The sequence below is a fragment of the Mobula hypostoma genome, chromosome 29 (assembly GCF_963921235.1).
Source record: "Mobula hypostoma chromosome 29, sMobHyp1.1, whole genome shotgun sequence".
Lineage (NCBI taxonomy): Eukaryota > Metazoa > Chordata > Chondrichthyes > Myliobatiformes > Myliobatidae > Mobula > Mobula hypostoma.
The window spans coordinates 15186515-15213207 of record NC_086125.1 but is presented as its reverse complement, the minus strand read 5'-3'; the positions used below and the strand labels follow the sequence as shown (position 1 = coordinate 15213207).

At 43.9% G+C, this 26693-nt stretch overlaps 1 protein-coding gene across 1 annotated transcript in view; it reads left to right on the top strand.

The window, feature by feature from the left end:
* The window catches only part of LOC134339284 (C-type lectin domain family 4 member G-like), a 49190-nt gene extending 34358 nt beyond the window's left edge, over positions 1–14832 (top strand). The window contains 6 exon segments of the mRNA XM_063035661.1: positions 2339–2404; positions 2731–2736; positions 3487–3632; positions 5660–5769; positions 11581–11682; positions 14772–14832. Of these exon segments, the coding sequence (XP_062891731.1) occupies positions 2339–2404; positions 2731–2736; positions 3487–3632; positions 5660–5769; positions 11581–11682; positions 14772–14832 (491 nt within the window).
* Positions 14833–26693: the final 11861 nt, after the last annotated feature.

Sequence of the window (26693 nt, the reverse complement as noted above, 5' to 3'; positions counted from 1 at the left end):
CACACATCTGTCTCACCCCATCCTCTCGCCAACCCACCAGGGAGAGGGTTCCTTGTGTCCTCACCTACCACCCCATTACTCTCAGCGTCCTACATAATTCACTGTAACTACTGAATCTCCTACAGGATCCCACCAGCAAGCACAACCTTCCCTGACACACCCCAGCCCACTGGCTATTTTCCGCAGGGATAGCCCCTACGCGGCTCCCTTGTTCACTCATCTCTATTCACTTATTCTCCTCCTGGTACTTACCCTTCCAAGCGGAACAAGTGCCATACTTGCCTCTACCCCTCTTTCCACACTAACATTCCGGGCTCCAAGCAGCCCTTCCAGGTGACGTGACACTTCAGCTGTGAACCTGTTGCGGTCACCAACTCGATCAGGTGCTTCTGCTGCAGAATCCTGTACATTGGTATAGCCGGACACAGTTTGGGAGAACGCTTCGCCAAGCACCTTCGCTCAGTCCGCCAGAAAAAGCCGAATCCCCCTGTAGCCACCCATTTTAAATCTCCTTCCAATTCCCGCTCAGACATGTCAGTCCATGGTCTCCTCTATTTCCACGATGCGGCCTGTTACGTACCCCGTAACTGGGTTGCCAAACCAGCAGAAATGGAACACTCGATGGAGTCTGGATTACTACGCACTGATAAAGTTTTATTAAAGAAACAAATAACACAGTACTCTAATCGTAAGGATATAAATGTAACAGGTTAGCAATGATAATACACACCTGTACACAGAAACAGGCCTTTTTGGCCCTTCTTGGCTGTGCCGAACCATTTTCTGCCTAGTCCCACTGACCTGCACATGGACCATATCCCTCGATACACCTCCCATCCATATATCTGTCCAATCATAAGGATATAAATGTAACAGGTTAGCAATGATAATACACATCTATACACAGAACTAGGGTAATAGGAATCAACCAAGTTCTATCGCAGTCTAGGGGTAAAATGATCAGTCTTACAGTGACGCAGAGTTCATTTCAGTTTAGCGCTGTTCGCAGTAATCGCTTTTGTACCGCGTTGCGGGGGGAGGAGGAGAGAGAGAGAGAGAGAGAGAGAGAAGAGATGACGCAATTTGTTTCAGGCAGACTTTTGATGTCTTCGCAGTTGGTTTCGGGCAAACACTTTTTGATGTCTTCTATCCCATTCTGGTCACTGACTGTGACCCCTCCGTTCCGGACACGATCGTTCTTCCGCGGTGAACCCGGCACCCAGGCAAGGGCGGACAGACACACCAGATTCCCACCGATTGTACCTTTACACCCTGTGAGCCTATGGTCGGTTCACGCAAACCGCACCTGCAAACTCTCACCACTTGTGGGGGCACACCGCTCTTTCCAGGGTCTCGTTGTCTCGTGGTCTCGTGGTGTCCCATGCCTTAGCGAACCTGCTCTGTTTATCCCCCTGCTGGGATATCACCTGTCCATCAAACTTCAAACATTTCAGGTTCAAAGCAACCGGTCTGTCAATATTCTGAATTGTGTTTCTTTTCCGTTAATCCTTCTCTCCTCTCTTATTAGCATTTTGAATGTTTCTCCATTGTCTCTCTTATCTCTCTCATTAGCATCAATCGTCTGACAGCTTGGTTTGGCGTCACAGGCCACACTCAGGTTGTAGGAACAACACCGTATATTCCTTCTAGGTAACAGCCAACTTGATGGCATGAACATGAATTTCTCGAACATCCGGCAATTGCACACCCACCGTCTTAATCTTTCCCCATTCTTGTTTCACTCTCTTCACCTTTTTCTTACCGCTCCATCACCCCCTTCTGGTGCCCCTCATTCTTCTGTTTCTTTTATGGTCTGTTTCTTCCATGCCCCTCTCTGATCAGATTACCCCTCCCCTTGTCCTTTATCTCTTTCACCAATCAACTTCCCAGTGTTTTCTTCACCCCTCTCAATCCCCTGATTTCACCTATCACCTGCCACCTTGTATAACTTTCTTCCCTCTCTGCACCTTCCTATGTGACTTCACGACGTTTATTTCAGTCTTGATGGACGGTCTCAGTCCGAAACATCCACTGTTTATTCTTTTCCATAGATACTGCCTGACCAGCCCTGTTCATCCAGTATATTGTGTGTGTTGCCAGGGAAACACGTGTCTGGCACAATATTGGTTTACGTCTCCACTTTCATAGAAAACGAAATAGTGTAATGCGCCTGACTATCTTTCTTGCTGACTGATTCAATACCAGACATAGCTGTGAGCAACATAGTTTCACCTTTTATTTTATTATCAATGATATTGATGACAATTGTCATCGTTCTTTAAGACATAGACTTGAGCTGGATGGGAACGAAAGAATCTGATGTGATATCCTCATTCAGTTGTAGTGAACCTCGCGAAGACCGGCAGCTCCATCACCAAACTTCAGGTCGATATTTTGCTGTGGAGTAACGATACGTTAATAATTATCAGCTAGAAATATACGTCCAGCTTTTAAGCTTGAAACTACACGAATATTGATCCAGCGCAAAGCGGCGTTGTTCGCTAAAATTGTTTCAACTGCCCCTACCTATACCACAAACATCATACTCTAACCCTTTGCTGCACCAAAGTCTCCTGTTCATCTGAATTTCTCTTCCCTTCCGACGCCCATTCTCCATCCATCCTGCTCCGACACTTTCCAATAACCACCAGACCCAATATACATTTCAAAAAAAAACACTTGGGGTTCAAATCCCTTTGCCTAAACAACTCCGCTGGAACAATCCCCAAGGCAACTGTACATTATAAAATAAATTAAATTATAGCGCAAAAGAGGGGGTTGCTGTTGAAGTGAACATGCTTTCATTTTCTATTCAGAAATATGATGGCCGACGGCACAAAACTGTTCCTGAAACATTGAGTGTGTGTCGTTAGGCTCCTGTTCCTCTTCCTTGATGGTAGCAAGGATTAGGGGACATGTTATGGGTGATTTGGGTCCTTAATGATGGATGCCGCCTTTCCGAGCCATCATCCTTTCAAGGATGTCCCCCTTACACTCCACAACCAAGTATCCCCGAAATATGCCCATCCATGTATAAGAATCAGAATCAGAATCTGGTTTTATATTAACAATGAATTTTGTTTTTTTTATGGTAGCGGTACATTGCAACATACAATAATAAAACGATAAATTATAACAAATGTATATAACAATAAAGTAAATAAGTAGTGCAAAAATCAGGGGAGATTTGTTGAGTAAATTTTCGTAGGTTCATTGTCTATTTATAAACATAATGGCGGAGGAGAAAAAGTTGTTCCTAAAACGTTGAGAGTGTGTGCTCAGGCTACTGTTCCTCTTCCGTGATGGTAACAATGAAAAGTAGGCATGTGCTGGGTGATGGGGATCCTTAAAGATGGATGCCTCCTTTTTGAGGCATGATCCATTCAGTGGTTTCTCCTTACGCTCCGCATTCAGGTATCCCTGAAATATGTCCATTCAAAGCAGCACACTGCATCAGACATTAACAGTACCTCAATTTCTTCACAGATCTGCTACGATGCCCCACAGGATGGACTCGGTTCAGGGAAAGCTGTTATCAGTTTTCTTCAAGTGAAAATACCTGGGTAGAGGCCCAGAGACAGTGTGCATCGGTAGATGCTCACCTTGTTGTCATTAACAATGGCTATGAACAGGTAGGAGTTTTGTTTTGAACGGTTAAGCTGACCAGCATCTTCAGATTGCTCCTTGATTCGTAATGGCATTGAGTCACAAAAGCATTGAGAAGCCATAAATAACTAAGTACTGGGCTGTTGCTAGTCACTGTCTGGATAAATCTTTGTTACAGCTCAATGACAGCTCTTATCCATTTATTTATACGTTCTTATTTAAACATGTTGCTATTCATTTTTATGTTATAACCTCTGAAAATCGAGTTCACTGGTGTTCCATGCCACGTTCCTGCCGCAGTATTTCTTGAGATTAAACAGTGTGATACACCTGTATTCACAGACTGAAATATGGCTGGGGGCAGACACAGACTATTTGTTTAGTTCCACAGGGATACTCTTTCAATTCTGACCTTCGCTATTCCTTGCATTGCAAGAAATGATGGAAAATGTGCACTGCTCCATGTCACCCACTGTGCCAATCGTCTGAGCTCGTGACCTGGTTTGTGCTCGAGCCCAAGTTGTTCCAAGAAATGTGCAGCAATGTCACATACTGTGCAAACGTGGAAACTGCCCGATCTAAATTATGCACAATAATATGGAAAATATTGTCATGAACTCCCCCGTAACTGATTTACTTGTAGTCGTTAAATACGCGAAAAGTCCAAAGCAATCTTCATAAGCAACAGTTAGTCTTCAATAATGTGTTCGCTGTTAGTTATTTTGGGTTTCACCAGGAACACAGTGCATTGCAGCCTTGACTAATCAAACCCTAAGATTTCGACATTTGACGTGAAAGAGACTTTTCGTATCAGACCATATTTGGCTGATTCTCCACCACCCCAGTCTGCTGGACAAAGTCACTGCATGCACCGATCAAAGTGGCAGAGTTTGAATTTGCTGGATGTCAGTCATCTGAGCATCAGATCATTCTGACAGAATCCCGTAAGGCAGAGACTAGCACGGCACCACGTTCAGCTATTTTCTCATTAACCTTCTTCCAATGTGAAATCAGGAATGAGAATATTTAGCGTCGATTTCGTAAAGATCAAAAGCTTTTTCCAAGTCCTCGGCAATTTATTCAATTCGGATCTGAATGCAGCAACAATTCTTCAGGTGCTGATAAGTGGTCAACTTTTGAAAGTAAATGGCCTTACCATTAATGAATAACCCCCCAATAATCAACATTCTGGGAGTCAACTCCGACTAGAAAATCGTACACAAGCCATATTTGTATCATGGATGTAAGGTGTCTCTCTGAGGCTTTGTATTCTATTCTTCTTCTTCTTCTAACCAACATGAAAAGACACAAAACAGATCTGCGATAGAACAATCTCCTATAACTTTGCAGCTCCTAAACTACACAAGAAATTCAGCACCAGTGCAAAATGCAGATTCCTTCATCATCTGCGTATCAGTCGCTCTGATACATTAATTCATTTAAAGGGCCTCAAAGGAACATTTCTAATTTGTATATTCCTCGTAAAACTGTAGGGAGAAAACCAGCAGATGTAGGGGACACGAGAGACTTCAAAACACCCCTAATTTCTCAAAGCAATGACTTCAAATGTAACTTCTTAGTCCAGGTACCTCTGTTTTTCTACATAGAGGCGCTCAAAGGCCAGCCAGCCAATAGCATGTGTGAAAAAGTAAATGCAGTAAAGGTTCAGTGCAGGAACTCGTCCACAGAAGTCAAAAAGAGTAGAGGTTCTTAGTTACCAAAGCAAAGCTGGTAGAAGGGCTGGAGATGTAAGACAAGTGACCGCTTGGAGTCTGTTTAAGCACTGCTACGAAAGGCTAGCTAAGTTACGCCTTCTACTCATGTGATTGCCGCTGAAATTTTGAGCTGTTTAAGCTGCCAAATACACACCCAGGGAGAAAATACTTAAAAAGACGATCCGGTATCATTCTCACCCACTTTCATTTGGCCATTTATCTACTTTGAAATGAATAATTGAGCTTTGTTTATTAGTACATCAATTATGGAGTTGGTCAATACTATTAAATTGGTCATTGGTGCTACATACAATGAGGCATTTCCGTTTCCATGACAGGGCTTTTTGACAACGACCCTTAGAGTTCGACATTGGATTGGCCTCAGTGATGCTGCTTCTGAAGGTGATTGGCGCTGGGTGGACGGAACTGATTATTTTTCCTCTTCAACGTGAGTTTCTTTCTAGTTTGTCCCATCTCTCTGGCGTTGAATGATAAACGGAAAACAAAATACCTCAGTACTTCTTGTTCTGGGAGATATTTACAACATAACGATATAACCAGGTTTTCTAATTTCAGGTAGCCTTTAGCTCCTGTACTAATGTTTTACGCGGCTTGTGATTCACCAGTTTTTCTCTCATATTTGTTCTATTTCCCATACCCTCTCAAGCCCCCTTCCCTCCGTTACATCACCCGCCTTCCTATTTCCACCCACCCGCAACCCACATAGTTTACTAGATTCCTCCTCCAGCTGCCATCCACTTATCTATCTTAATGGGCCGCTTTCACGTCATTCTTACGTATCGCATTCGCGCACTTTTAGTCCGTGTGTCCTGGCCTGTCACTATCCAACCTCTCCGTCTACGTCTGCAGCTCTCCTTCACTCACCTGATTCGTTCTGCCCACTATCCCACAAGGTCTACCTGTATCACCTCACGTCCCCTCCTCTTTATACGGTTTAGCTCCTCCCTCTACTCCTATTCCAGATATAGGGTCTGGACCCTAATTGTCGACAATTCCTTTTGCTCTGTTGATGCATCCTGAAATTCCTGAGTTCTGCAGCATTTTGATTTTCCATCAAATTCCAGCATCAGTAATTCCTTTTTTCTCCAGCGCTCTGCAGCACCAGGTTGGATTTTGAGTTTAAACTTCAGACGTAGCTCACAGAATTGATTTGGAGTTTTAATTTGAAGCTTTTAGCCTCCCTAGAGCTCATACATATGAACAAAAATTCGATGACAATGCCCTCACCGTTGCTATTTAAAGCAAACATCATCTACCCAAAGCTCAGTTACTTGGCTATTTATACAGACTGCCATTCCGTTTCTGATTTTTTAATGCTTTAAGATTACATCTCCTTACTGTGGTGTGACTGGTGAATCACGGCCTTCTTTACTGACAAAAGGTCTCGCTTTAAAATAGATCCAAAAATTGATCTGCAGATACCTTATCCGATGGGTAGTTAAAACAAAGATTTAAGGCTAGACAAAAGACTTGGAGCTACCCAGAGTGAAGCGTGGATCTGTGGTCCCTGAGAATATTGAAAAGATTGCATTAACTGGTTTTATCCAGAGAGCGTTGACTTGTATTGGACATCGGTTGAGTGCAGAGCCCAGAAGAATGAACGGGGGCTCTACAGTATGTATACGGATTTAATGCCTGGACAGAAAATTGAATTTTGTAAAATGTTGAGGGTCTGGTGTCGCGGAATCAGTAGGTCGGTGAACACAAAGACTACAGACCTACTGATGTTGGAGGTATTAGGCAAAAAAAAAACAGCAGTTAAAAACGGCATTGGCGAATATGAAACAGTCTCGCACAGAGAATGAGCCTGAGGAGCAGGCAGTGGGCGTTGCCGTAGAGGGAATAATCTGCACCATCGACCATTGTTGTTGTCGCGTACCGCTGTAACAGGACAACCTTGAATACAAAAGGTAGGAAAGAGTCACGGAGATAGAACAAGATTAAGCCCTGAGATGAGAATCATGGAAGCCAACTCATTCATAAAATACATTAAATATCACTGAGGATTCTATTACCCCAGTCTGGGGCTCATTCTTTAGCAGCGCCAATCGGAGATCGGAAGCATGAGAAGAATTAGCTCACTCATCTTCGCTGGTTGAGCACATAATGCATCGATTCACGATAGTTTTCTGTTTTTGAGCAGCGGCCAATCAGGATCAGGAAAATTCGGCGGGGAAAGCGGACCGACCATTGTTATGGTGGCCAGTGTTAGAGTGGGGATTTTAAGACTTCAGCTCTTTGAGACTTCAACGAGGAGAGGCCTCAGTCAGAAAATGCGAATACATGTTTGTAGAATTTTCCACATGTCTGTTTATTGTTTTTTTCTATCTTTGTATTTGCTCAGTAAGAACAGTAGGGATAGCAGGAACGGTAGTTGAACGCTCCTGTGCAGGTTATGGGAAAACAGGGAGACCTCCAGGCTCCCTGCTGACTACGCAGCGAGAACTGCACCCGGCTACAGCTTCTATCACTCCCTGTTAAGGATATGGAGCTGGTAATGGAGAAGTCCGGATCATTTGGGACGCTGAGGGGTGATAGTTAGGACATATAGAACGGTACTTACCACCAAGGTGATGGACAGGTGAAACTAGGTAACAGACAGGAAGGAGCAAAGTTTTAAATAACCAGTGCAGAGTACACCTGGGGCCATCTCCCTGAACAACACGTTGGAGAGTGTTGAGGGGTATGGCCGAGTAGAGGAAAGTCACAGCTGTCGGGTGTCTGGAACTGAAAGTAAGGGGGAGGGAGATTCTGCGACCTGCTGGTGATAAGGGATTCGTTAGTTAGGGGAACAAAAAGGTTCTGTTTACGAGAACGATATTCCGGATGGCATGTTATCCCCCTAGTGCCAGCGTCCCGGATATCTTGAATGTAGTCCTCAGCAGCTCAGGAGGTGAGCATCCAGAATTGATGATCCAGTTAAGTACCAATGGCATAGTTAGGAAGCGTGACGAGATTATGCAAAGTGAATGCAGTATATTAGGTGCTACGTTACAGTGCAGGACCTCCTGACAGCTCTTTGAAATGCCATAGCCCTGTCTAAGATAACAATGATCTGTGCATCTGCAAGCAATATATTATCTGAGTTGTTCTATCGTGTCCACAGAACCTTACCTTTATTCTTCTAATAATGGAATCTCCTATCATTACTGCAGTCTTTTTCACCTTCCTTCTCTTCGGATCCACAGTGCCAGAGTAAGCGCCATACATCTGGTCGCTACGGCCTCTTCTGATAGGTGGTCCACCTGAAGAATATCCAAAATGGTACACTAATTTTTGAGGGGAATGGCCACAGGTGAACGATATTCTTGCTATCCAATTCCCTTTCGTCTTCTGGCATTCACCCAGTTACCTGCTTCTGAAACGTAGGGGTGATAACAACCCTACAGCTCATATCTATAACTTACTCATTCACCAGTATGAGCAGAACATCATCGAGCTGCAGCTCCAGTACCTTAACGTTCTGTGAGAAGTTCTAGCTCGAGGTACCTGGTGCAGATGTGGTTATCTGGGAGATTGGATATCTCCAAAAATTTCTGCATTTCAATGACGAGAAAATATAGTTCCTGTAACTATCTTCCTTGCACTGACTGTGGCATAGTAGACGAAGAATCAAAAATAAAGAAGACGCTTATCACATACTTACTTCACTCAAACCTGATGAACTGAAGTCGCTCTAACACTGGCCCACTCACACAATTCCTGCTCCGCCTGCTCCTGCCTTATCCTTATTCTCTTTTTTTTTTAACGAATCCTCTTTAGCGATTGGACGCAGTTCTACTCCGTAAACTGCCGCGAAGGGTGTCATTTTTAAACTTTAACCACGGATTAGGTATTGGCTTTGTGGGAGAAGCCAGAAAATGATAGCAGGTGGTTACTTCCTTGACTGGATGCTTGTGACTCTTAGAGTGCCGCAGCGATCTGTACTGGGTCCGTGGATTCTTGTCATCTACTTTAACTCTCTGGATGATAAAGTTAAATGGGTCAGTACATTTGCGGATGACTGCAAGATGGGGGGTTTCGTGGACAAAGAGGAAAACTATCAGAGCTTGCAGCAGAATCTGAACCTGCTGAAAACTGGGCTGAACAGTGCCGCATCCAATTTATTGCAGACAATTGCGAGGTGCCGTACTTCGTTAGGACATGCCAGGGTAGGCCCACCACAATAAACGCTCGCGCACTGAGGTGTGTTGGAGAATAAAAAGATCTGGAATACAGGTTCATAAGTTATTGAAACTGACATTACAGGCAGAGAGTGTCGGAAAGAAAACTTTTGTCACATTGGTCTTCATAAATCAAAGTATTGAATACAGCAGATGGAATGTTATGTTAAAGTTGTATAAGACGTTGGTGAGGTCCGATTTGCAGTACTGAGTGCAATCTTGGTTACCTACCTACAGGAAAGATGTAGCTAAGGTTGAACGAGTACAGAAAAAATTTACAAGGATGTTGCCAGGACTGAAGAACCTGAGTTAGAGGACAGTTGAATAGGTTAGGACTTTATTGCATGGAAGATAAAAGACTGAGAGGAGATTTCATAGAGATGCACTAAACTATGAGAGGTATAGATAAGGAAAATACAAGCAGGGTTTTTCCACTCAGGTTGGATGGGACTAAAACTAGTGGTCATTGGTTAAGAGTGAAAGGTAAAGTGCTGAGCGAAAAATGTGGAAAATTCTTCACTCGGAGCCTCGTGAGCATGTGGGATGTGCTGCCAGCGCAGGTGGTGAATGCGAATATGTACCTGTATGATAGGGGTATACAGGTCTATAGTGACGGTACTGTTGGATGGTTCTGCACGGACTGGATCGGCGACGGGCCTGTTTCTGTGCTGTGCTGTATGATTCTATTACGGGTGTGCTGGTTTCGCAGCCGGATATCGGTTGTTGAGATCGGTTGCCTGACCCATTCTTCGGCTTAAAAAAATGAAGATCGCTGGCGGAATAGCAGCCAGTGGTAATATGCAGTCAAAAGTGGAGGTTGATAATTCAATCATCAAGTCACTTAGTCCAGGCATATGCCGCTTTGATGCAGGCGAAGAGTCAGCCCTGAAGACGGATGCAATGGTTTGGAGGGGTTTGATGTTCGGATGTTCACTGAAATATAAATTGGAAAACAATAATGTTCGAATAAACTGATGTGAATTTACGCACTGGTCAGTGAAAGCCAAATGCATGTCCACCAAGTTATTAAGAAAGGAAACGTTTGCTTGTTTTTATTCTGAAGGTATTTGAATTCAGCAGTAAGTAGTTCGTTACATTAGCTGGAGTATTGTGAACACTTTGTTCTATAAAAAAAAATGAATATACTTTCCACAGAGTGAGACATTAAGGTCCAAAACAACTGGTGCAGAGTAGCGAGTTTGCTGAAAGAGGTGACTGCGAATCATCATCATCAGAATTCAGAAGAATGAAAGATCTCGATGAAAACTGGTGGTTGCATGCAATAGACAGAGAGAAATAGCTCTAAAACAAATGCGTTATATTAATAGCATACAGCCCCAACACATCCATTTATAACTGCTGATTAATAATGTATTTACTAAACGGCGGTGGACATTTCTGTTCTGTGCAATTACCAAGAAAGAGCTCTGTGGCCAAAGTTATGATTAGAGCAGTTGTCGCCATCTTCACCTGGAAGGGACAAATGACAGATGCCAGGTGAAGCCTTTCTATGTGAAAGTAACAAACGCATCAGATCACGGAAGAGAGAAGCAAAGGATAGTCCATGAGACCGAGTGGATGTTTCTGTTGTAGTGATGATAAAAAGCGCTACAGACCTAGCATTACATAGGCATAAATTTCTTATACCATTTCACCTTTCAGTGGCCTCTACTGACAATATGCCCAGTGCCATTTACAGCTTCTGCGAAAACAAAACAAAGTCTGCCTGCAGGAGTAAGAACTGCATTACACTCAGGTATAATGTAATGTAGTAAGTAGCATTTGTACCATATTGCTGTTGTAATAACCATCTATACTGGATATTCAATGTAGCTAATTTCCTTCTACTGAAATAAAGTCCTAAACTCCAAACCAAACTAGTTTATAGTAACACTTCAGCAGAAAATTGTCATATTGAGAGTATTTCCATTTCCAAATTCAGAAGCTGGGTGAAAGGTGGCAGCATATGCTGGTCTTCTAGCTGCACCATAGCCTGGAACATGAATATGGAACTAAAGCCGAGATTGAATTCGGAGTCCAATGAATAATACCGCTTTCCTTGTGCGTTTATTTAGATACTGGGATGAAGGGGAACCCAATAATGATAAGGATGCCGAGGACTGTGTGGAGATACTTGACACTGGAAATTGGAATGATTTGCCATGTGATGAAAGAAGGTATGGGATCTGTGAGACATCTGCAATGATTCCCTCTTCAATATAGCAGTTGGTACCAAGAGAGCAATGACTCAATTTGTCAATATTGAATATGATATACAGATGTTATGTCGTATAAGCACAGATTTTTGACTATCCAAAGAGTGCTGATGTTTTAAAAGATATTATAGTAACTCGTTCTTGTCCTTTTCTGTTGAGACATATTTTCAAAATCCCGCATGTGTCGCTTTTTCCACTCCAGCTGTAATAAATTTAGATCATGACTACAATGAAAGTATAAAAGTATTCTCCGTCGTTTGTAAACCTCACCACTTGGAAACTCTCTCCAGGCTTTAAATTATCTAGTAACTGGAGCTGCTCCAGCTTCCTCAATGAACCCTTTGAGCTTGAAAATGCGTTTTACAGAAAAGTGGGTACATTTACCCTGGAAGGAGATATGCATCCCTGATTAATTGAGTGGGAAAATGGGAAATATGCATAATGAAATAAGACTGACAGAATGCATATGGGACAAGGGACAAGGCAGATAAATTTGCACTTAAATAGAAACATTGCTTTTTTTTTTATTGTCAGTGACCTACGACGTGATTTTTTTTTGAGCCAGAAGTCAGCAGTGGTGCAGTGCTAGCCGGAGTGCACTGGACCTTGTCCGGCACATCTTTAAGAAAAAAGCCAACATAAACAAGCTATCTAATTAGGTACCACCCAGGGTGATTAGAGTATCTCAGAAACCGCTGATCTCCTGGGATTTTTACGCATAACAGACTCTGGCGTTTACAAAGTATGGTGCCAAAAACAAACAAAAAATCCAGCGAGTGGATTTAACAAGATGTTTTCGCTCACAGAACAGCCACTCGCCGGATTTTTTTTTTTGATACAGCAGGCTAAATTTGTATTCCTTCTCATCTTCTTGCGATCCCGTTTATGGCAGGCTCCATACCATTCAGAATACTCTCTGCCTTACATCTAGACGAATTTGTAATACTTCGGCAAAAATCAAATCTGCTCAAACGTTTCATGTTTTGGAGGAAGGATATATTCATATATCTCCAATCACAGTAAATCAGGTTAAACGATGGTTAAAATAGTCGGATTGGTTGAGTTTAGCTATTATCCCAGAATAACAAGCAATGCAAGGTGTACTGGAAATAGCAATATGTACTTCCCTCTCGGTTTGAGCATTGCTTGCAATTCCGATCACAGGCATAAAAGTTGTGATTGGATTGGAGAGGTCTAGGGGAAGCAAGCAACGATATTGTCAGGAGTGGAGCTGTAGCTACGTGGACTATTTGAATAATTGAGGATTGCCTTGGAACAGAAGTGGCTGATTGGATATGTAACTGAGTATATTAGGAAATATATTGAAGCTGTTATTCGATAGGAACTATTTCCCTTGGCAGAAAGACGAAGAACTAGGTGATATGTTTCAAATAGGAAACACTTCTTTTTCAACCAAATGCGCTGTGGAATTCGTTGTTTGAAAGGGTACACGATTTGGAAAACCTTACAACATTTGAACAACAGAAAGCCGGAGAGTCCAGCTTCTCTCGACCAATTTGTCCATCCGCTATTCGCTGTTTTTTTATTCTGCCGGCAAATAATGACAGAAGTCCGTCGATGTAAACTTCAAATAAAGCATATCGTATAGACCCTCAGTTTTAATGAACTTCTGTGTGTGTTTTGTTGTATAATGTTGTTTCCCAACACTGGAATACGTTGATAATTAGGCGCATATAAAATCTCTAAGATAGATAATCTTCCACTGAAAATTAATGATATCCCCAATGTATTCTTTCCACCATAACGCACTTCTTTCCTCCCACGTTCTCCAATTTTTGTGCGACCATTTCAAATCAACTGAAACTTTATGTCCCTTTTTATTGCCTACCAGACTGTTAATAAAAGATAAATGATATTTCCTGTTTCTGAATCTCGGGTCTCGATGTGTTTTTTAAACCATTTATTAACGTCAAGAGAACACAGTAAAACGTTTGCTGTATCTATTGACTGTTTGCAGAGTACTTCTGATATCTGTTTATGCTGAATCCAGCCACCCTGCATTAATCCGTGCTACAGACAGCTGCTCATTTCTATAGCCGGTATTCAGTTTGAACACACAACTACGTTTAACAAGTAGCTTCATGCACCTGCAGAATAACGCTCTCAAAGACCAATTGTACAAATGAATGCAAATAGTGTTTTTCGTTATTAAAATGACAACTTAATGGCAGAAAAGTCCAAGGGATTCCAAAGTCTTCTCCCTTTGTTACAAGCACAATATATTCTACAGATACCGCAAATTCAGAGTAATACACACAAAATGTATTCAGCAGTATTGCAGCGGCTATAAAAATGAATAAATATCCGATGTTTTACGCTGAGATCTTACATCGGCGCTGGAAATAAAAAGAGAACAACCCGGAATGAGATGGTAGGCGATGGGAAAAGTGTGTAACCCAGGCAGATGATAGGTGAAACCAGGTGAGAGGGGATAGTTGGTTTGGGGAGAGTGGGTAGCGATTCAGAAGCTGGGATAGATGGAACGTATAAGAGGGCTTACGAAGGAATCCGATAGGAAAGGAGAATTGTTCATCGGAAAAAAAAGAAAAAAGGAGGGACATTAGAGGGATGTTAATGTAATGGAGAAGAAGATAATGGGTAAAAGGGGTGCCAGAATGGGGAATATTCAAAGAAAGGACCGGAGGGGATAAAAATTACCAGAATTTAGAGAGATCAGTGTTCTTGCAGTCAGGTTGGAGGCTACTAAGACGGAATATGAGGTGTTGCCTCTCCATTGTGAGAGTGGCCTCATCGTGCCAGTAGAAGAAGCCATCGACCTACATGTAATAATGGGAACGTGCAGTTGTATAAAATGGTTGAACATAGGGAATCCCTGCTGTTTGCGAATGCAGCAAACGTGCCTTCCTTTTCATTTCTGATGAAGCTCGAAATTTCCTCTCATTAAATGCTGCCTGTCCTGTTAAGTTGTTGAAGCATTTTGTGCGTGTCGTTCACCTTAGATAGACATATATTATAATTTGTCCCCTAAAAACGCATGCACAAACTTCAACATCAATCTTTCCCCACAGGGTGTCCGTCTACGCTTGCCGTCAACGGCGTTGTGGGTGGGCGGTGGAAGGAGGAGGATGATGGCATTCTCTTCTTCCTGACCATTCTGTTCTCCCTTATTTGAGAAGTTTCCATTTGGGTCCTCAGTGGGACCATGCATAAAGAACCAGGTGTATGATTTGAAGTCCAACCCTACAGATAGATAAACTGACTTGAGACTAGTGCAGATACTATTCATAGCATTAATTTTGACTCTGAACAGGTAACGTGTGGAGGTGAAGTAAGACTACACTATTATGGCTGGGGATGGGAAAAACAAGATGTAAAAACTCTGCAACAAATGAATGTGATTGGGATTTGAGTGGAAACCGCTGTGATGATGTTTCCATCGGTGAAAATCACTCGACCTGAGGAATCTAGTCCAGCCGTAGAGTTCTCTGGGTAATATTATGCTCTCGCTATTTCGGCCTGAATCTCTTGATTGCCAGATGTGCGCTCAGATTTAGCGATTGGTTGTGGATTTCCCTCCATTTATCATAAACTTCAATCCCTTATTTATGACACATTGACAAACACCGACAAATTCTTCAGTGGATAAAGATGGAAATCTGTTCCAATACACCGATAGTCGCGATGACTATTTCGATATGTAAAATTAGCAAACTAAATATTTTTTCTTTGAAATGGGACCGTATTTTGGGATATGTGCGACAATATTTGTCAAGCAGTCACAGTAAATGTGTTGAACTTTGTATAAGGTGAGTTTCTGTTCAACCCTTGAGTTCGTTAACCAAAGGATATAAGCTTGAGTGGAGGGAATCGATCTATTATGAAGACCAAAAAAAAAAATGCTTTGCTAATGTTGAAATGCTTCGGACTCAACACCGAGAGAAGAATGCTCAAAATACTCCGGTCTTTGTTGGAGAGCATCAACAGTTTGTTTGTGTGTTTGTTTTTTCCAAAAAGCCCAGTAGTTCTATAAGTGTAAAAGTAATACCCAACAATATTGCCTCTCTAGCGGTATTTAAACGCATAAGCGTTTAATCTGGCAGCATATAGACGGAAATTTTGATCTGGCCAAAGAGGACAGCGTTAAAAGGAACAGCAGCTGAAACAAAGCAAATTTCTGAAATGTAATTACTTTTGTTCAGGTTGCTGTGTTTCAGTTACCCGTCTGAGTTTCATTAAAACCTCCAGATCGATGAACAACACCCAAGAGAATGCATTACCAGGAAATGCTGTTCTATCGGTTGGAAGGGATCTGACGGTAACAGATGCCACATGTCCACAACTTGAATTATTGATACTAAGTCACTGTGGAACAAAGTAATAAAGCCAGAAGTATTCTTGTCCGATTGTGAACGCCATGAATTTAATATAAAATAAAGATGTTGTGTGAGGGGAGGGTGAAATCTATATTTCTAGCTGTACCTTGATATTAAACAACACACACCCAGCATTTATCAAGGTCAAGGATGTGATAACAGCACATTTGGAAAGCGGTGAAATGATCGGACAAAGTCAGCATGGATTTGTGAAAGGAAAATCATGTCTGACGAATCTCATAGAATTTTTTGAGGATGTAACTAGTAGAGTGGATAGGGGAGAACCAGTGGATGTGGTATATTTGGATTTTCAAAAGGCTTTTGACAAGGTCCCACATAGGAGATTAGTGTGCAAACTTAAAGCACACGGTATTGGGGGTAAGGTATTGGTGTGGGTGGAGAATTGGTTAGCAGACAGGAAGCAAAGAGTGGGAATAAACGGGACCTTTTCAGAATGGCAGGCGGTGACTAGTGGGGTACCGCAAGGCTCAGTGCTGGGACCCCAGTTGTTTACAATATATATTAATGACTTGGATGAGGGAATTAAATGCAGCATCTCCAAGTTTGCGGATGACACGAAGCTGGGTGGCAGTGTTAGCAGTGAGGAGGATGCTAAGAGGATGCAGGGTGACTTGGATAGGTTGGGTGAGTGGGCAAACTCATGGCAGATGCAATTTAATGTGGATAAATGTGAAGTTATCCACTTTGGTGGCAAAAATAGGAAAACAGATTATTATCTGAATGGTGGCCGATTAGGAAAAGGGGAGGTGCAACGAGACCTGGGTGTCATTATACACCAGTCATTGAAAGTGGGCATGCAGGTACAGCAGGCGGTGAAAAAGGCGAACGGTATGCTGGCATTTATAGCGAGAGGATTCGAGTACAGGAGCAGGGAGGTACTACTGCAGTTGTACAAGGCCTTGGTGAGACCACACCTGGAGTATTGTGTGCAGTTTTGGTCCCCTAATCTGAGGAAAGACATCTTTGCCATAGAGGGAGTACAAAGAAGGTTCACCAGATTGATTCCTGGGATGGCAGGTCTTTCATATGAAGAAAGACTGGATGAACTGGGCTTGTACTCGTTGGAATTTAGAAGATTGAGGGGGGATCTGATTGAAACGTATAAGATCCTAAAGGGATTGGACAGGCTAGATGCAGGAAGATTGTTCCCGATGTTGGGGAGGTCTAGAACGAGGGGTCACAGTTTGAGGATAGAGGGGAAGCCTTTTAGGACCGAGGTTAGGAAAAACTTCTTCACACAGAGAGTGGTGAATCTGTGGAATTCTCTGCCACAGCAAACTGTTGAGGCCAGTTCATTAGCTATGTTTAAAAGGAAGTTAGATATGGCCCTTGTGGCTACAGGGGTCAGGGGGTATGGAGGGAAGGCTGGGTTCTGAGTTGGATGATCAGCCATGATCATAATAAATGGCGGTGCAGGCTCGAAGGGCCGAATGGCCTACTCCTGCACCTATTTTCTATGTTTCTATGTTTCTATTTCCAGCATCTGCAGAATCCCTCATGTTTATGTACATTCATCTTTCCTCGGGAAATGATTAGAAAATTTCGTAACGTAAACCGCCTCCAAATTTCTGTGTGGGAATGTTGTCGGAATAACAGTTAAGTGTTCGACGGGTACGGTGGACAACCAGCAGCAACATAAATAGAAGCAGGCACAATATTTCATGCACTGACATACTGTATTTCTCACTCCCTTGTTACAATCAACCCAAATGAACAGAGGTCAGTCAACATAGAACATTGAATGGTATCGTGCACGTGTTAGACATTCAGTCAACTGTATCTGTGCCGACCACTATACTAATTTCAATTGCAAATCTGTCTGCAAGCAGTCTTTGTACTGAATATTACCTGCTTCTCCATGTGCTTATCGACTTCAATATCATGTTAGTTTTCACTAGCTTCTCGTATATAGCCTTCCAGGTAACGACCACTCTGTTAAAATGTTCCTTCTTAACATACTATGGTCTGGCTTCAGAAAAGTATATTGTGTTTTTTTTTCCAAATTAAAACAACTTCAATCCTTATTGCTCACCTGGCTTTTGATAGTCCGCTGTATGGAAGAGTCAAGATTAATAAACAACACAGATGTTTCCCTCGTTGTCTTTACTGTGCTGCCAACACAGCGAAAATAGTTCAGGTGAGGATGGGGAATGGGTGGGGACAATGAAATATGTGAAGTGTTATGTACCCCGTAACTGGGTTGCCAAACCAGCAGAAATGGATCACTCAGTTGGAGTCTGGAGTACTAGAACTAAGAAAGTTTTATTACAGAAACAAGCAACACAGTAATCGAAAGGATAATAAATGCAACAGTTCAGTGATGATAAACACACATGTGCACAGAATTAAGATAACAGCATCAATCAAGCTCTATCGTTGTCTAGGGGTAAATGACCAATTTCAAAATGACTCAAAGTTCAGTCCAGTTTAGTAGTTCAGTTCGCAGTAATCGTTGCCATGGCGGTGGACAACGTGGGGGAAGAGAGAGATAGAATAGGAACAACTCATCATTCAGAACGGCTTCACTCACAGACCAGCAAGATGGCTCACAGACCAGCGAGATGGCTCACAAACAGCTTTTGGGCGGGTCCTTGGTGATGTCACCTGAGGTCACCGACTGTGACCCCTCCTCCAGATGCGGTCGATCCTCTGCAGTGAACCCGGCACCCAGGCAAGGGCGGACACACACCGGGTTCCCGCTGATCGTACCTTTCCACCCTGTGCGTTGTCCGATATTTCTCACCACTCGTGAGAGGCGCACCGCTTCCAGGGTCTCGTTACCTCGGGTGGCGTGTGTGTGTGTCTTAGCGAACCTGTCCCTTTTTATCCCCCTGCTGGGGTATCGCCTGTCCATCACTTCAAACAGTTCAGGGTTCAAAGGGGGGAGCCGCTCCAGACAGCTCTCCCTCCCACATCCCTTCATTACACATCTCCAGACGCTGCTCCATTGTTCCTTATCTCTCCTTCCCCTGAGGGCAGGTGGCAGACCAACTGCTGATGCCACTGATGCTAGCCCAGGCCAGCAAACATCTTAATTTTATGTGTATTCTCGTAACACTTCCCCCCTTTAAGGATTTTTACCGGGAGGTAAAAATTACAAACATGACTACATTATCTGATACATACACAATATACATCTTTATCAGCTATTTGGCTAATACAGAGAATTTGAAGCTGTCAACACCTTGACAGACAGTCATCACATTTTCTGTTCCTTTTACACGTGTTATTTATAATCCCTTAGACCAGGCTCCAACTCAGCAAACTTCATAGTGGCCAAAAACACTGATGAATTGCGACCAATGTAACCTCTCATTTGGTTTTGTCCCGGACCACAACAACAAGGGTCGTCCCATTCCGACTCAATTTTCTCTCGCAAGGGCTTAGTAGGAGGGGGACGGGTATTGACCGCAGAGTTATTGCAAAACTTCCTGCAGTACCCCACCATCTCCAAAAGCCTTCTGAGGGCCCTCTTGTCTGTCGGGGTTGGGAGGTCAGCGATAGCCTGCACTGTAGCTTGCATCACTGCCAGCTGCCCCTGTGTCACCACAATTCCCAGGTAAGTGACTCTCGTGTGGCCGAATTCATTTTTTTCAAGGTTCACTATCAAACTGGCTTCAGACAGCCGTGTTAAATTGCCAATACACACCTCTGTGTTCATCAGCCCTTTAGTCACTGAATTACTCGAAAAATATGGGTGTTGTTTACTTGGCTGCCCTATTGTAACAGAGATAACCCAACGTCCCAGTTCTTTGCATTTCCTCGGGACAATCAAACACATGGGTGCGAGTCGTTTAATTACTCCTTCGGGGATTAAGGGAGAGACCTTATCAGTAGACCTGGCCAAAACAATAGCCTTCTCCCATCTGACCGATCCCATCCTAATCTTTTCAAAATGGTTCTTTTCTCTTATCAGGGGGCCCCTAGCTTCATTGATTTCCACGCTAACACCGACTAGGTTTGTTAGCATATCAAAAGCCTGTGACCGTCTCAGTTCGCGTCGGTCATGATCAATAACATTTTTCCCCCTGGGCAGCCGGTAACTCTCTTTCATGATTCCACCAACTGTTTCCTCCAGCACCGCAAAATGTCCACCGGGGGGTACCTCGTGGGCCATGTTAAAAACCTCATCCCCATAACTCTTTTGCACCACCCCCCACTCCTCATCTGCGGATGCTGTACTTGATTTCCCTTTCTTCCTTAGCACTTCCTCATCCGCACAATAGCTTGTCAAGGCTGTGTCAGAGAGAGCGGTCTCGGCAAAAACCATCAGCCCCTCGTCTCGCTCCTGCGTCTGCACAAATTCTTTCCTGGCTACTGCTACGTCTGTCCCAGCTCCCTCACTACCTCTTATCTCACTACACCCTGTCTCATACAAGGTTGGCAGAAATGTTTCAGCCAAATTCACCATCGCGGGCGGGGCCTCCATGCTGGCAGGCTGACCCGTCAATCTCACGACTGGGAACACGATTCCTCCGGCGATGTCATTACCGAGCAAGACTTCCACGTCTTTCATCGGTAATTCGGACCTCACCCCGATCGTGACTAGTCCAGAGACCAGGTTGCTCTGTAAATGTATCTGGTGCAAAGGGACTGACTCTGTCCCTTCCCCAACACCTTTGACCTCTACCTCCCCAGTCTGGGTTTCTGAGCTAAACTCTAATACACTCTTCAATATCAATGACTGACACGCTCCCGTGTCTCTCCAGATCCGCACTGGAACTGGTTTTAACCTCTCCTTCACTGACACCAGTCCGGCCGAGATAAACCTCTCGCGCCCTTCCTGGACTTTTTCAGACCTGTCCTTCCCTAGCGGTTCGCTTAACAGCTCGATACAGCCATTCAAAATTTCCGCTTTTCCTTTCCCCGTCTCCTTCCTTGGGGCAAAGCACCTGGACGCAAAGTGTCCGACTTTCCCACAATTATAACAGACGACCCCAGGAGACTTCCTACCAGGCTGCTCCCGGTCTACCTTATCCTTTTCACTAGTCCCCGGCTTACTTTCTGACTTTTCCGGCGGACTCTCCCCGCCGTCCTGACTACCCTTCTGGTAGCCTTTACTCGGGGCAAACTTCATTTTATGCGTCAACGCATACTCATCCGCTAACTTAGCAGTTGCGGCTAACGTGGCTGCCTCTTTCTCATCGAGGTAGGGTCTCATACCCTCAGGGACACAACCTTTAAACTGCTCAATCAGAATCAGCTGCAGCAGTCTGTCATAATCCCCCTCTACCCCCTTCGAGGCGCACCAACGCTCACAATATGTTTGCATCTCGCGAGCAAACTCCAAATACGTGCGGTCCCACCGCTTCCTCGCATTCCGGAACCTCTGCCGGTATGCCTCCGGGACCAACTCATAAATCCTGAGGATGGCCTCCTTCACCACCTCATACTTCTGGGCATCTTCCGCGGATAAAGCGGAGTAAGCTTGTTGGGCCTTCCCTTTCAGTACACTCTGAAGTAAGACAACCCACTTATCCCTCGGCCATTCCTGACTTATGGCCACTTTTTCGAAATGGAGAAAGTACCGATCCACATCGGTATCGTCAAATGGGGGAACCAGCCTAACCTCCTGGGTCGCCCGGAACCCTCCACCTTGGTTCGGCACGAGCCCCTGCTCGGCCCTTATCTTTAACTTCTCCAGCTCAAATTCCCTTTCCCTCTGTTTCTCCTCTCTCTCCAACTGTCTGTCCCTCTCTCTCTCTTCTCTCTCCAACTGTCTGTCCCTCTCTCTCTCTTCTCTCTCCAACTGTCTGTCCCTCTCCTGCCTTTCTAACTCTCTCTCTTTCTCCTGCCTTTCTAACTCTCTCTCTTTCTCCTGCCTTTCTAACTCTCTCTCTTTCTCCTGCCTTTCTAACTCTCTCTCTTTCTCCTGCCTTTCTAACTCTCTCTCTTTCTCCTGCCTTTCTAACTGCCGTACCCGGAACTCGTGCTCGAGTCTCAGTTTTTCAAGCTGTACCTGTACCGCGTCTCCAGCAGGTTTTTCAATAGACACCTCCCCCAGCTCACCTTGGGGAAACACACCTTTAGATACATAGTGCTCTACAATAGCTCTGTGTATCTCCTCTCTCCTCATTGTCGACTTCACCTTAGCAAGATTCACCCGTTTGGCCACAGCTATCAATTCCGATTTCCTGGCATCCTCTAATGCCTCCAAGGTCGGTGCCTTTATAAATTCCTCAACCTCCATTTCTGCTGTTTGTCTTTTCTTTCTTTCGGGAATTTTAACCCAATCAATTTACTCCGTCCCAAATTTAGCGTTCAAAATCGCGGACGAGAACCCCACTTATGTTACGTACCCCGTAACTGGGTTGCCAAACCAGCAGAAATGGATCACTCAGTTGGAGTCTGGTGTACTAGAACTAAGAAAGTTTTATTAAAGAAACAAGCAACACAGTAATCGAAAGGATAATAAATGCAACAGTTCAGCGATGATAAACACACATGTGCACAGAATTAAGATAACAGCATCAATCAAGCTCTATCGTTGTCTAGGGGTAAATGACCAATTTCAAAATGACTCAAAGTTCAGTCCAGTTTAGTAGTTCAGTTCGCAGTAATCGTTGCCATGGCGGTGGACAACGTGGGGGAAGAGAGAGATAGAATAGGAACAACTCATCATTCAGAACGGCTTCACTCACAGACCAGCAAGATGGCTCACAGACCAGCGAGATGGCTCACAAACAGCTTTTGGGCGGGTCCTTGGTGATGTCACCTGAGGTCACCGACTGTGACCCCTCCTCCAGATGCGGTCGATCCTCTGCAGTGAACCCGGCACCCAGGCAAGGGCGGACACACACCGGGTTCCCGCTGATCGTACCTTTCCACCCTGTGCGTTGTCCGGTACTTCTCACCACTCGTGAGAGGCGCACCGCTTCCAGGGTCTCGTTACCTCGGGTGGCGTGTGTGTGTGTCTTAGCGAACCTGTCCCTTTTTATCCCCCTGCTGGGGTATCGCCTGTCCATCACTTCAAACAGTTCAGGGTTCAAAGGGGGGAGCCGCTCCAGACAGCTCTCCCTCCCACATCCCTTCATTACACATCTCCAGACGCTGCTCCATTGTTCCTTATCTCTCCTTCCCCTGAGGGCAGGTGGCAGACCAACTGCTGATGCCACTGATGCTAGCCCAGGCCAGCAAACATCTTAATTTTATGTGTATTCTCGTAACAGAAGGTAAAGTACCATAAAACGGAGAGAAACAGCAAATCTGAGCAGTACCCATATCTGTAAACAAATAACAGTGGACAAATAAACGATCAGCAGGGGGAGGACACCATAGCTTCCCTCGCGTTTCCCTCATGTTTCCGTTCGAACTTCTCACCTTTTACCTTTAATCCATGACCTCAAGTTGTAGTCCCACCTGACGTCAGTGGAAAAACATTCTTTTGCATTAACCCTATCTATACTCCACATATTTTGCATACCCCTCATAATTTAACAGCCTTCCTTCCTCTCCGTTACACCCCGTCTGCTGGTTCCGTGCACAGATTTCTTGATACGGTTAACCAAGTTATCATCCAATCAATAATATACATCATAAACAACAACAGACCCAGCACCGATCTGTGCAGTACATCACTAGTTACAAGCCTCCTATCGGAGGCAACCATCTACTGCCACTCTCTCGCTTACCACGAAGTCAATATCTAATGAAATACTGCTTTAACCGGTCCCTTTGAAAACCTTCCAAAAACTTCTCCACTAGTGATTTCAGGCTTAGCGGCCTACAAATCCTTGGTTTACTTTTACTTTCTTGAACAGCGGAAGAACATTGCCTCTCCTCAAATCTCCCAGTGCCTCACCAATCAGGAAAGATTATTTAAATATCTCTGCTGGGGCTCCTGTAAACTCTGAAATTGCCCTTCACAGTTTCCGAGGGAACAATTTGACAGTCCCTGGAGATTTATCCAGCCTAATTTGCCTCAAGACAGAAACAGTTAGTAATCTGCATTGTGCCCATAACCTCCTCTCTTCTTTGCCTTACTTCTATAGAGTTCTATGGAGCATTTGCTTTAGATCCACGCATAGATTACTATTCTGATCTTCCAGAGGACAAATTCTGTCGCTAGCATTCCTTTTGCTCTTAGCATCTGCCTATAGTCGTTTTGGTTTCTCCTTTATATTGTCTCTTAGGGCAACCTGCTTTTTCATAACCAGGGCCTCAATATCTCTTGTAAACCAAAATTCATAAACTTGTTATCTTTTCTTTGTATTCTGTTAGGCAAATAGAAGCTTTGGGCTCTCCCAATTGCACTGTAAAAGGCCTCTCACTTAATAAGTACACCTTCATCAGAAAGTAGTACCTCCTAATCCAGATCAGCCGGATCATTTCTGATACCATCAAAACCTCTCACCTTAACCTTTTGTTGTCATAGGCACATATAGGCTTAATGGTCTCTTAATTTGACTTTGAATGCCTTCTACTTACTACGTATGACTTTGTAAAAAAAAAACAGCCTGATCCAGTCCACACTTACCAGATCTTTTCTGATGCCTTCAGAATTGACATTCCTCCAATTTAGAATCGTAACCAACGGAACAAACCCATCTTCCTCCATTTTTAATTTGCATCGAATGTCAATATGATCATTCGATGCAAAGTGTTCCCCTACTCAAATTTTTGTGAACTGTCCACTACGATGTCAAGTATCGTACACTCTCTCGTATGTACGGAGTAATGTATATTTCCTGAACACATTTGAAAAACTCTATCGTATATATTAATTTTACTAATATGAGAGTCAGAGGCAACGTGCGCATGGTTAAAATAACCCACTATAACTACCTTCCAACAGTTTGAAATCTCTGTGAGAACTTGTCCTTCTGTATCCCGCAGACTGCTGGATGGTCAATAAGTAGTTATTTACTGCCGTTACCGCGGTTGGCGTTTAGGGCCGAAATGAAAATACACCATTCTGGTGATGTTCAGTGCTTCTTTCATCAAATCAGCAACTTGCCTTTGGTTTTTATTTTTGCCAGTCCTGCAGTCGCGGGTGGAGATTCAGGAGTGCCATTGCAATCAGATGTAGAAGCAATCTTCATTTCTGTTTCCACAACAATTTTGTTTCGCCAGTCTGGGTTGTTCGCCCGGAATGAACCCCGGAACCTGGAGGACCGGTGTATCACTATTAGTCTTACCTCTATCCTTTAACCTGTTTGGAATGGTGACCCTACCAGGAGACAAAACATAAAGCCCTGACTCCAGCCAAAATAGCTTACCGCGTCACTGAGGCTAGCAAGCCTCCAAATCCTTTGAAAAGTTTGTGGTTGTTCTCGATGGTGGCCTACAATATATCCCTATTTACGTGGCCATACTTTTTTCATATTCCTTAGTTCCAACTATAAAGCCTAATTAGAGCATTTCTTCTTATGTCCTGTCTGTGCACTGCCGTGACATTTACCCTGAACAGTAACACCACCCCTCTCCCTCCATGCGTAACCATGGAATATTGGGCAGCCAGTCTCGCTCCTCCTGCAGCCATCTTACTACTGGCTACGTTATTCTAATTCAATATATTGATCCAGCTGAGATACCTTCTGCCGTTCCTCCAATACTTCCTGCATTGAAATATACGCAGCTGAGGACGTTAGTCGGACTATGTTCCACCTTTTGATTCCTGGGACTTCGTTTGAAATATTAACGACTGTTGTCTCTGCAACTCCTTCAGCATCTGCTCTGGCATGTTGGTTCCCATCGCTCTACAAATCTAGTTTAATGCCCAACCCTGTGCAAAACTAGCAAACATTCGTGATCCACTTCGATCATCTCTTCTGTACAAATGCCAACTTCCCTGTAAAAGAGACAAATGACCAAATATCTGAAGCTTTTTCTCATACACCAAATCCTTAGCCATGTGTTGAACTGTATGATCTTCTTTTTTCTGGCCTCACTAGCACATGGAACGGGTAGCAATCCTAAGATCACCACCCTGACCCGGATTTCCAGCTCTTTACCTTAGCACCTAACTCCCTGAACTCAGTTTGCAGAGCCTCGCCACTCTGCCTGCCTATGTCATTGGTATGAAATGGACCACAACTTCTAGGTGTTTACCCAGGCCCTCAGGAATACTGAGCCTCGGAATAAGATTCTCCAGAGCTTTGGCACCCCGGAGGCAACAGACCATCCTGGAATCTCGCTTTCGTTCACAGAAACTCCTTTGTGTTTCTATAACTAAGGAATCTCCGATCGTCAAACCCCGCACTTCCTTTCCCAGTTACAGAACCAGACTCAGTACCAGAGACCTCTCATATATGCCTCTGCTCGTTGAAGCCTCGAAGAGTTAAAGCCTCAAAATATCCACTCTAGTATTGTTTCCTCAAAATATGGGCACGGTAATAATGACCTCTGCCTTATTTTTTTTTTGTTGGCACTGAATCATGATCACTGCTTTGACGCTGTTCGAAAACACCAGCTGCCGCGAATCCATGCCTTCTGTACTCAATCGGCAAATCTGAGGGAGTTGCGTCTTCTGAGGCTTCGAATAGCTGTTCATCTATCGCTCAAAAATCTGAGGTCAAGTACATTAAAAAACGAGAATCTGAAAGTGCAACAGTAGACCTAAAATAACGACTACAGTAATTGTGGGGGAGTGGGCTT